Here is a 12,630-nt window from a genome sequence, read left to right on the forward strand (position 1 = left end):
TTTGTCTTCAATTCTTCTGGGCGCCCCCAACCTCTTACCCCCCTCCCCTTCCTTCCTTCCTTCCTTCCTTCCTTCCTTCCTTCCTTCCTTCCTTTCCCTTTGTCCGGCCCCCCCTTTGATTAAGATGTTTTAGGTGGCATCCTTAAACCTACAGTGGCATCCTCACCCAATCAGTGCATGACCCTGAACGGTCAGCAGGCCAACAAACTTGTGTCCAATGACCTGGACTCTTCACTGGCCAATCTGGTCGGCAGTAAGTTCCTTTTTGTGTCCCTGACACTATTCAATTAATTTGAATAGATGAGGTATGTGTTAAGTGCTTTTCCTTTGTCCTCTTCAGATCTGGGGATTGGCAACGGCACAGCAAAGAAGTGAGTGCACTCGAGTAATATTTAACTCCCTGCACCTAACGCGGCATACCGAACACGACTAAACACTTGAACTCTGTATTTCTGTGAATTTCTGTAGTGATCTTCACTGGAGTCAGCCGGGTGAGAAGAAGCTGACGGGTGGAAACAACTGGCAGCCCAAGACGGCACCTTCCACCACCTGGAACCCCGCAACTATGGTAAATCCATCTGTAACTGCAAACTGCAGTTTGTGTTTTCTACTTGTATCCTACCTAACTGAAAACAGCCACAATATTAGTCATATTTACACCAGCGATGGGAAGAAACACATGTGAAGGTTGTGGTTGTTTAAAATGTGACCGCAGTTCAGAATAAAACATACTGAACTTCATACTTTAAATGATTAAATGCAAATTCACGTTAGCGGTGCTCACTATTCTCCTAAGACATAAGTGAATCACCCACTTATTTTTATGTGATTGTTCACGAAAAAATCCTATTTTTAAACTCCTATAATTATATTGTAATTATAAAATGATGCGTACAGTACACTTTTGGAGCAGTTTATATTTTTGAATGCTCGTCCTTGCATTAGAATATAGAGTGGTTAATATTTAGTTAGTATCTTATTTGACTATGGTTCATCTATTTAAATCCGTTGCCCAGTGAAGATGGTAAAGTAGCTTAGCAATATTTTTGCATTATTAGAACTTGTTAAATTCTATTATTAGTGATTTACAGGAGACTGCAACAGTAGTGTAGTTGGAAACAAACTTAAACAGAGCCCATGCTACTAGACTATTTGCTGTCTAAAGCTACAACTTCAGGTGGGGGGTCTGTTTGGTTCCCCCCCAGCCCGTATGTCCCTTCCACTTGAGTCCCCCAAATTTCCTTGAAACCCTGCTGCCCGACAACAGTTTACATTAACATCTTAACCTTGAGCTGCACCACAGACAACACAGCGGGCCTAATGCTGAATCATGTTTATTTAGCACTTATTTAAGATTGAGTATATTGTCTGGCTCCTAATAACAATTCCTGCCAGTTCGTCTTGCCGATTTAAAATGAAAGTTGTTGGGTGACTGTGGCACTAAAGGCAGCTGGACGGCCTCCAGCTTTTCCTGGGTTGTTTGTTTATACTGTGCTCGCTCTGCTCCCACGTGGCCTTTCCTCTCTCTTGAACTGATGTCACAACAGTCACAACCTCTTGTGTGTTTGCCTGCGGTGTTCTTTTGAATTGGTTATTGAATGGACAGGTTGAGTGTGTTTAGAACGGAGTTTTGCCTCGTGTCCGTGACTGCTGATTGAGTGCAGACTGCAAAGTGTTTGACCCGACTCTTGGTTGTTTTTTGTTTTTGTTTTTTAAAAGTCGCCGTTTAAGATTTTAGGGTGATAGCAGTCGGGCCGCAACAATTTTTGATGATAAATCAATTACTAAAAACAAGCTTTCCGATTTTTCAGCTTCTTAAATATTATTTATTTATTTATTTATTTATTTTTTGTACTTTTTGTTTGCTTTTTTTTGCTCCATGCAGCAAAGAAATCATTCGAACTAAATAGTTTTGGTTTGTAGACAAAGTGAGACATTTCAAAACATCATCATTTCAGGTGTGGGAAACTCCAATCCACTGTTTTTACACATTTAAAGACATGTTATGGGCCAAACAACTAATGAATCAAATGAGTAAATAAAACTTCTGAAGGGTGTAGGCTGAAGCTAAAGCTTGTTTACACCTACCTCCCCTAACGTTACAAAATCATAATCATCACTAAAACATGGTGGCGACAGCAAAGGACGTCAGTGTTGTGTGTGTGGACTATCAGCTCTGATGTCATCATGTGTAAACATAGCTTGTATGACATTTATCACACCTCCTGGGAAGATCTTCTGACTGTAATCCATCAGTCTGTTGGTCACCGCGCTCGTTATGATGCAGAGAGGATACATGAAGTCTGACGATGTGACCAAACATCGGATAAATTATGCTGCGTCTGCAGTCCTTTCTGTTGGAAGTTCCTTGGTGATTGACGGCGCACTAGCACCCATCACTCGCCTTCCATCATCCGCAACATGATGCAAAAAGCAGCCTCCTCGTGTCTTCACTGAGCGTCTGGGTCATGCTGAGGGAGCGTCCCTGAACAAGAGTGGAGGAATTCTGATGGAGTTCTCTCTCTCTCTCTCTCGCTCTCCCTCTCTCAGAAACAAACACAGTCTGTGATACAAGTGTCACTTTTGGCAGTAGTGTCACATCTGACTCACTTGTGCGACCCTCCCCCCCCATGACTGAATAGCTAATGAAACGTATCCTTCCCGAGAGGGCGAGGAGCAAGACAGATCTGGGTTTGTTATCTATGATCATAAGTCTGATTCTTTTGGAAGCTTTCCTTGTTATTTCACCTTTTTTTCCCCACTTTAATGACTATATGTTTTGGGCAAATAATGGGAAGAATATTAGTGTGACTAAATTTTCCCACAAATTCTCTGCAGTCATTTTTTTCCCACTCTGTTCCATCTCCTTCAAGCTGCATTGTTGATTTATTCTCGGAGCTAAGGAGCCATGTATCTTTTTTTCTATTTTTGCAGGAATATTTGGGTTTTGTTAACTCGGTTCTAAGTGATTGACGCCTCTCCTTTTGCAATTGGTGCACTTTGGCTTTTCCATTTTCTTTTGTCGGTTGCTCATTTTTCAGCATCACAAATATAAAGTACAAATATAAAGTACCAATACAGCACGGTGGCGGTGCTGCAGACAGATGTAAAGTGCCGTAGAGAGTTTACACGGATGCTCAATTCAAGTGGTTGCTATTTAGCTTTGACTTCCCAGATGAAGTTGGTTATTTTTGTTTGTTGCATATTTCTGAAGAAGTTCATTTCTGTATGAAAAGTGACAAATGTGTGCCCTGATCACTGTGTCCTGATTCCGTGGGAGTCAACTGAAGTTTCTGTGTCACTTCAGGCTCCATCTGTCATGGCCTTCCCTGCAACCACACCCACAGGCATGATGACATATGGAATGGTAAGTCAGCTGGGACTGAGGGCTCTACACACACGTGCACAGCACACATACTCTCACATGTTGGTCGTTCTATTTCTCTGAGTGCAGTAATTGATGGAACAAGTTCCCTGTAGTCTGACTTCAGCCTTACACCTGATACATCCACATGAAAGTAGAACTAAAGATGGTGTCGATCCAAAGTTGGACCTCCAAACCATAAATCTCATCTTTTTTTATTATCTTATTTAAGATTTTGGCTTTTTTATCAGCTACTTTGTATTGACATGAATCTGTTTAAGATCATACAATAGAATAGTTTTCCTATCTGTAATGCCATAATTATCATGTCAAAGTTATTGGATTGGCTTTTGGACAGAAAAAAAAAGTGTTAATTTCTTCTAAGAAGATTATTCTTATTATTATTATTATTATTATTACTACACAGTTGGAGAGTTGTGTGTTTGAAGCATTAAAATGTATATACAATTGCTTTTAATGTCACTCTAAGTACACCTTTCATGGCCTCCGTCCCTAACCTTTTACAGTCTTAAAACCAGGTTTTAATGAAGTAAGTACCAGCCAGGGTATCCTCTTTATATTCCTCTAATATCCATATAGCTGTGACGCACAGGGCAGCTAATGGCACACATGCTGCTGTCGCCAACTGCCAAAACGTATATTAGGGATTCATCCGTCACTGCTTCTCTCCTCAGCCTCCCCACATGGGCTCCATGATGATGACTCAGCCCACTGTGATGTACACTCAGCCTGTGATGAGGCCACCCAACCCCTTTGGCCCCAATCCAGGCGCACAGGTAAACGAGAGCGTTTCTGGACTGATTTTAACTACAAGATGTGTGACGCCTGTTCCTCAGAGCCGCTTCCAGAATCATGCTGTATTACTGAATAATAAGAATAATAATAATAATGATGATAATAAGCTTGATTTCCTGCTCAGACTCTTGTAGCATCTCGCTTTTCTTCTCTTATCTCTGGCTCTCTTGTTTCTTTCACCCCCTCCTCTGACTCAAGTCACCCACTATTTCCAGTCCGTCCAGTCTCAGCCCTCTCAGAGCGCCAGGGAAGGATCCCTTTGCACATCTCTTTCTACAGAATTTTTTATAGAGCGTCTTTAGGTACAGCTGTCTCCTGTGTCTTTCAGACTGCATGTTTTTACCCTGCTTGACTTTGAGCAGAACTGGCTGTGAAATGGCTTCTTTTATTTTATTTTTGTTTTTGGAGCCAGTTACATCACTTCCTGTGAGATTGACTCCTCCGCTCGCTGCTTTGCACTGTGTTCACACATCTTGTCGGCCGTTGAACGAGGGGTCAAGTTTTACGCTATCCTTCGCTGAAGGCTGAAGCTCTATTTATTCAGGAGAAGTCTCGAGTCTGCTGCACTTGGAGTTTTAAAGAAAGGTTGGGAGTGTTAGTGTGTGTGCTCGGCCTGGTCAGTAGCGATGCAAAAAAAAAAAAAAAAATAGAATGTCTGATTAATTCCCTGGAACACTAAACAATGACATGCGTTGAAGTGACTCATCGGATGAGATCACAGACTAATTTTAACGTGCACAGCAGTCGCAGCGTGGCCCCCCCTGTTTAGACCTGGTGTTAACGTACACCCCTGAGTCACAGGATGACAAGTTCTCATCTCCTCGTCTGGTTACTACTGTTACTATTCAGTGTTGGTCAGAGACGCATGTGAATGGAAACTTTTCGTTTCACACGTTTGAAACCACTTCCTCAGCCGGCGTCTGCTGAACCCCCTGCTGACGTCGCTTCACAGTGAACTTGAATATGCACCGACGTGTGATTTCTGTTCCTCGTGCAGACTTCCTCTCTCACACACTATCTAATGCAGTCAGGGGAGTTAAAAACACAGAAGTGACGTCCATGTGTGTTTGAATCCAACACAGGGAAGTTGGATTCAATCACAACTGCTCTCATGAGATGCCGCTCACCTCACATTAGAGCGGCTTATTTTATCATAGCCAAGGACTGAAGTTTGACCTACTTTTTAAAGATGTACTCAAAATTGGAGTGCATTGGAGGGACTAACGAGACCTTTTCACACACATACATATACGTGTGTGTGTGTGTGTATGACAAAGTTGACCATCCTAATCATGCCAACAGTCGGTGTTATCATTGGAGACGTCACGGACGTTTGCAACCCGCCGATAGTGGTCGTTATGGCAACGGATCTGCCGCTTTTCACCCTGAAAGCATGGCCAAAATAATAACGACTATTTTTGGGCGACTGTAAATAATTCAAGTGCCGATGATTCTTCACCATTATCGTGTTGAAACGACGCGCGGCCGTCCGACTGAATTTAAGAATGATGAATGTTCTCTCCTCATTACAGGCTGGCCGGTACCCACCGTTCTGAGAAGTCACAAATTAATCATTCTGTGGGAGTTGGAATTATTAAGGGCTGTTCATATTTCATATACAGGAAAATAACCCCTAAAACCTATGGCATTATGTATATATTTTATGGGATTTAGCCCCCGAAATAATGGCAGGAATGAGAACCAGCGTGTTGGCCATTAAAAACATGGTATGAATTCAAAAACGTTAATTTAAGATTAAATAAAGTCACTAGTGTGAATGCGATCAGAGGAGTCGCAGTGGATTTTTATTCACACTGCATCACTCTCATTTGTACGCACGTCTCCTTTGAAAATAATGTCATCTTTGTGCTGTACGCTGTCCTCCTGTGATTCAATCTCCCGAGACAGGTGTTAGAACCAGGTCTGAGCAGGGACAGAGAATTGGAATTTGGAAACTTATCTGAAAATGACCCAAGTGAACCACGTCTCCTGTGAATAGGACTTCAGCTCTTTTTTTTCTTTCTTTTTTTTGTACAATACAAGCTTCTCACACCTCTTTATTTGCCTTTTGGAGATGTTTCGGAAACAGGCAAGGCTCTGCAGTGTTTCCACAAGAATGGAGTTAACGTCGTTTTTATTATCTTGCAGATGCAGTTCATGTAACGTGGCGCAGAGAAGCGGAGAAGGGAGTCTTTCCCGTCTGAAGAGGATTCACAACAAAGTCGACAATCGGCACAGACCCTGCGGTTTGCTTGTCACGAACTTTAACCTCTCCGAGAACGAAAGGCCCCGAAATTGAGACTTTTTGAATGAAATTAACGGTGACTCAGAGCAGCTCTGGCCATCTCAGTGGACATAGTGCCCATCCAGTCATGTCTAAGTCATAGCAGCAGAAGAAGAAGATGACGATGAAGAAGGAGATTATGTATGTACAGTTTTCTGCCATTCACGTCATGTGGATGGGGACCAGCCCCCACTGTATCCTGGCCTATGAAAGATTTCTGACATTAATGCTTGTGTATATGGAGGAAAAAAAGAAGAAAAAAAAGTGGGTTGTCTCACTCTCACTCACTCACTCACACACACACACACACACACACACACACACACCACTTTTTGAGTTGTCTTTCGTTGGTGCTCTTCTCTCCAGGTGAGTCCGAGAGAGACAGACAGACAGAGAGAGAGAGAGAGTCACCTCCCGATCCATGATTTCCTTTCTTAAAGTCACCCTCAAAATCAAAGGCAACGATTATAAACTCCAACTTTATACCACGCATTTTGGGTTTTTCTTTTTTATGTTATTGTTTGCAGTAGACATTCCTTGTGTATTGTTTGTATTTATTTATGATTACCTATAGAGAGGATGACATTATTATTATTATTATTATTATTATCATTATTACAGAAAATAAGTAAATGAATAAATAAAAAATGTAAATGTAACTAGTCACAGACTTCCCCCCTCACGTGGAAGCTCTTCAGGTTTATTCATGGGTATGATTGATGGTAGAATTTGGATTTTTTTTTGAGTGATTGAGAATATTTTTAAAAGAACAAAAAAAAAAAGAAGAAGAAAGTTAATATAAAGTTTAAAGAGATGACACGTTTTGCTGCTGGGGCACTAAATATTATCTGTACTCTGCATGATGCCTTGTACAGTTGTGGGCGTACGACTTGAAGGAGTCACACCGAGGATTGTGTAATTATTCAGTATCGTCGTCAAAATTTACATTTAAAAAAATCCATGAGGTTGTTTTTTCTATGTATTTGGCAAAAACAAAAGAGGGATTTTTTTTCACATCAGCAAAAGCACTACACACTCTCTGACTGAGGCGACGTCCCCGTTTGGAAAAGAATCGCCATTTCTGCTTCTCGATGCTTTCTGGCATGCCATTCGTTTATTCTTCCCAACCTCGATGTGCAGGGTCATTTTAATGCTTGGCTCATGTTTTCGCAGGGTGTTCGGGACACTGGGGGTGGGGGTGGAGGGAGGGAGTGAGGGAGTGTTCATGTGTAAGTAACAGGCAAGGTGTGTGGGCGGAGCCTGTGAGGTCTAGCCGGGGCAGGAGAATGGAGCACTGTTGACCGGTGCTTTGTGTACATAAAACTGATCCTGCCCGTCACAGGGAAGGGGGGCAGCTGTAGCTGTGAAAGATGACCTGAACATGAAAGTGCCCCTTAATCCATGAACTGAGCATAATTGTTGCATCGTCCCTTCAGATTATATTTTTTTTGTTTTGATTTTTTTTTTTTTTCCAATAAAGTGCAAGCTTCCACACTTACCTGCCTCTGTATTTGTTGTTTGTATGTCTGAATGAGAGCTTTTCAGTCCTTTTTTATTGTGATGTCATTTATTGTAGAATGTGTCATTGGACCCTTTATCTTCGTCATCATCGGTCAGAAAGCAGATGGAGACGGGGACATCAGGTGTGTGTGTGTGTGTTCGTGTGTTCGTGTTCGATCGATCGATCACATGACGGGAAGTGTTTATGTCAACATAGACGGAGACAACAGCAACATCGCGCTAATGATTATAGCTGTAACCAGAAGTTACACACTGCGGCTTTAATGTAGTGACTTTGGCCTAAAAGAGAAACCCACAAACCAGACACAAATTCTACAGCCTTTATTTTTATGTGTGTTTGTGTTTCCAACCTGAGCCCAAAAACACTTCACATGAACTGCACAGAGTGTTATTTTTGCAGGGATGTATTTGGAAAAAAGTCGTGTGCCTGGTGTTCACCAGACTTTGTGTGTGAAGGTCAGTCGAAAGGATTTTAATCTCACCAAACCAGATAATCTTTTTCCCCCTCTTCTCATCTTTAAAATAGCTGAGATTGAGGATTTTCAATCTCTGATGGAAGTGACTGACTGTGTGTGTGTGTGTGTGTGTGTTTTTGAAGGTTATCGTTACATTGGCCATGTATTTGACACAGAAAGGAGTAAAGAGGAGAGGAAATGTGGTACGTCTATGAATGTCCTCACAACTACAGAGAGACGTGTGTGTATTTCAAAGAAGCTGCACTCCCAGGGAGTTAGTCGACAGATGAGATAAAGTAACATCAGAGTCAGTCTGCACGACGACTGTAATCTCCCTCGCATCTTTCAAACTGGACCACGAGTCGAGTCTTGACCACAGAGGAGATTATATTTTACAGTAAAGGGAAGAAAACACATTTCACATTGTGTTGTTTTATTTCACAGAAAACATTGAATGAAACAGTAGTGCAGTTGTGGAGACTGACGGGCGATGAAGTGGTGAGGAGGATGCAAGGGTTCATCACTCTGGAGGAAACCCCACAGGTGCAGCACACACACACACACACACTAGGACCTTGTATAGAAGGTACATCCTGCTTGGCAAAGCGTCCTCACGAGCACTGAGCAGCGTCTTTGTTGCCCGGCACTTCCCCTCAGTTTGGATTCAGCGGCGGCAGCAGAGAGATGAGAGTGTGTTTGTGTGAGACACTGACTTAATGATGGAAGTAACTGGCACATAAACAAAAGCCTTTCTGTTGATCTTAGGCCTTTCTGCTCTGGTCTCCTCATCGTTCACCTTACTTGAATCAGGGTGGTGGTTAAAGACTTTGATTTAAAGAGCTTGAAAGCGCAGATTTGTTTTTATTTTTTGCTTGCTGAACTGTGAGTTGTTAGGATGTAGATTTCCTCCTTCTCATTCCTGCCAGGCAGCACCTGGAGGTGCTCAGGTGCAGAGATGAAGGTCAGCTCTCCATGTCCAACCTCACACACACACACACACACCTCACAGACTTTGAAGCATGTTCACAGTCAGTCATTGAGGGCTTAGGGCCGTCCACTGTGAGACCGTCATGTGAGTCTTCTCTCTCACAGACTTTCTGAGCCCTGCTCCCTCTCACGTGTCAGCTGGGCTCAAATATGAGTCATTAATCCACATCCCTCCACTCACATGCTCCCCCCAATATTACTCTTACAGGAGCTCATTTGTATTTGAAAGATGAGAAAGTGGCACCTGTTTGTGTGAATTGTTGTTTTTGTGTGAACCCAAGAATGAATCTTTTATATTTCCATCACGAGGCCAAGTCGGCTCCACAGACTCTGCTCGAGCCCACAGCGGACAAACCGAACACCTTTCGAGTTTTGATCCTAACTGAAGGTTAACATGGGTTCTCCAAGGTGAGATTTATTCAGCTGTAACAAGCTAATAAAGCTCTCCATGGTCTTGCCCCCCCCCACCCCCCCAACCTTGTTTATTTCCCTGGGTTTTCCACTGTATATAGATTTTTAAAAAGTGTTTTTGTCAGTTATTTTCATGTGAGCCCCTCTAGGTTAGGTTAAAAATGTTTCTAATGTATTTTAATTAATTTATTTGATTGCGAGGACCTCGTGAGGCCTCCCATGCTCACGTCTTACCAAACCAGCAAACAGGAAACTTCCTCCAGACTCATTCACAGAATGTTGTTGATTTCTTCACTCATCTGGGAACACAAACGTCAAAATTCTTGTCATTTCAACAAATAATCATGAACATATAGCAGTTTCCCCACTTGCTACACTACAGCCGATCTGTGTCTAGCATGAGTTACATCATTCATTTTTATATTCAGGACATTTAGACAGATTGATTATGTTGGCACATAATGGAAGCTGCCATTTAGTTCAAGTAGTACATTACATTTCTCATGCCCAGTTGAGCCAGCATGCAGTATTAAAATATGGAGCTTGTCTGCCACCTTGTGGGCAGAGTTTGCAGCTACAGGTAAAGTAATTCTGGTCTTTTGTAACATATTAAGGCATAAACACTGACCTTGTCAGGACCAGTAGTCCTCATGGAGGCCAAAACCAGGTCCTCATGAGAAATAACTTCATTTCTGAGGGGCTAGTCTTAGATTTGAATTATTGTTTAAGGATTAAAATTAGGGATATGGCTTTTGGTCAGGCTGTCCAAATGAAATGAAATGACTGCAATGCAGTGTGTGTGTGTAGAGAGCGAAGGATTATACTTAGTTGTGGATTATACTTATAAATAGTTGTTTTTTTTGTTAAATCTCGCAGAAAATGTCCCTCATAGTCTTCACTTCTGTCCTGCAGAGGGCAGCACTCCTCACTGACACTGATCTCCCCTGCATGGAATCACACAATATTATGAACACTGCCCTCTACTGTTCTCCTTACGTCTATACTGTGTATTTATACATTATATTTTAAAATTGTATATAAACGTAATAGGCCTATATATATACATATATGTACATATTGACACATTTGTAAAGGTTTTTTGCTATTTTTTGTACTTCAATACTACAATAAAAATCCATTTTTATTCATTCCTTGCCATTTTTTTGCCTCATCTGTCTTCTCTCTATATTTGTTACGTACCAATTGTGTGCGCAGAAACCTAGTTATAGACATGATAGAGAAATTCCTCCTCTGTTTATATAATCTAGTGCAGTTTTTTCCCATTTATTGCCATTTAAGTTTTTATAATATTCTTCCAGGAACATTAAAAAAATACATTTTAAAAACTCTGACCCAAACATTAAGAACGCCAAGGGATTTGGAAGTACACCATCAGGACAAATAGCTCTCCAGTGTCTCCTAGTGTCTCCAGTGTTATGAGTTCTAATCTCAGTGAATTTCACAAATTTTTAAAACTTCAGAGCAAAAAAAACACAACAGGAAGTGTAAGCAAACAGTCTCTGAGAAGCTCTGAGGAAACCAAAAGAACTCTGAGAGTGGGTAACTTAGTGGACAAAATAGCTGCTGTGAATCCCACAAGTCATAGGTTCCGTTCTTGAAAGGAGCAGGACCTATTGGAAGACTTGGACATTTAAAAAAAAAAAAAATGCTGACCTGGATGAGAAACTTAAGAAGACCAAGATATTCTAAGAACTTATCAGAGCAAATAGTTCACTCCTTCGGAGGATTGCTTCTGTTTCAGAGATTGTGAGTTCAAGTCTCACGATCAACAGTTTTGCACAACGTCAGACCAAAATAAAAACTTAAAAATAGCAATGTGTCATTCTGCAGCACTGTAAGAATAGCTTGTGCTGGAAGGAGGAGACATTTATGTCAAAGATTGTCTTATGATGAACTTGATTGAGTGCAGTGTTCAAAGTAAACAGTCAAAAGCTCAAAGAGAACTTGATGCACTCTAAGAGCAGATAGCTCAGTGCATAAGAACACTGCCATGAACTTCTGAAGTCATTAGGTTTATTTCTATTGAGCACCATATGCTTTTAAAGGTAAAGTAGAGAAAACTGCCAAAGAAGAGATTGAAAGGGGATCAAAAGTCCCAAGAGAAGTAGGAGTCAGTGGTGTGGTGGTTATGTTCACAAACATGGGTGTCAGTCCCAAGGTGGCACGTTCAGTTCCCCACCCTCGGGGACTTGCCTTGGAGCTTTTAAAGCTGTAAGTCCAAAGTCAAGATTGAAAGGAGACAAAATGTCCTCTAAATAGAGAATATTGGTGGTGTGGCGGTTGCTTTCACAATCATAGTGATGTGGCAGGTTTGATTCCTCAGCAGTTTGGCACACTCCCTGCAAATGCAGTAGCCACAGCAAAAGGCAACAGTTTATTACACTTAGCAAGAGTGTTGGGTAGGTGGTGGGGCAGAATGCAAGGAGCTGTAGGAACTGGTGGCTCAATGGTCAAGAATGCTGCTTTGAAGTCTGGTTGTTGTAGGTTCAGTTCCAGTGAGGAGCAGTAGTTTTTAAAGTTCAACATCCCGAGTGAAGATTGAAAGGAGACAAAACAGCTTAAATGGAGCAATAATTGGTGGTGCAGTGGTTTTGTTCACAACCATGGGTGTCAGTTCACAAGGTGGTGGGTTCAATACCACAGCCTTGCAGGGCAGGTTGCAAGAGGTGAGGTTGCACCAGGGGAAGGGAAGGTAGCGAGAGTAGAGGAGGGTGAGGTTGGGGCAGGACAGGTAGCAAGAGGTGAGGTTGGGGCAGGACAGGTAGCAAGAG

General features: G+C 41.9%; 1 protein-coding gene across 21 annotated transcripts in view; it reads left to right on the plus strand.

The window, feature by feature from the left end:
* Positions 1-7,962, plus strand: part of picalma (phosphatidylinositol binding clathrin assembly protein a) — a 29,652-nt gene extending 21,690 nt beyond the window's left edge. For 11 of the 21 annotated variants that reach the window (XM_044041724.1, XM_044041723.1, XM_044041730.1 and 8 more), the window contains 6 exons: positions 125-253; positions 341-371; positions 469-568; positions 3,308-3,367; positions 4,060-4,161; positions 4,379-4,860. In XM_044041724.1, coding sequence (XP_043897659.1) covers positions 125-253; positions 341-371; positions 469-568; positions 3,308-3,367; positions 4,060-4,161; positions 4,379-4,471 — 515 coding nt within the window. In that variant the 3' untranslated portion in view covers positions 4,472-4,860. Of the gene's footprint in view, positions 1-124; positions 254-340; positions 372-468; positions 569-3,307; positions 3,368-4,059; positions 4,162-4,378; positions 4,861-6,328 lie in introns of those variants that run through there. The other 10 variants (XM_044041727.1, XM_044041736.1, XM_044041733.1 and 7 more) reach the window with 3 other exon arrangements.
* Positions 7,963-12,630: the final 4,668 nt, after the last annotated feature.

The sequence above is a fragment of the Solea senegalensis genome, linkage group LG13 (assembly GCF_019176455.1).
Source record: "Solea senegalensis isolate Sse05_10M linkage group LG13, IFAPA_SoseM_1, whole genome shotgun sequence".
Taxonomy (NCBI): domain Eukaryota; kingdom Metazoa; phylum Chordata; class Actinopteri; order Pleuronectiformes; family Soleidae; genus Solea; species Solea senegalensis.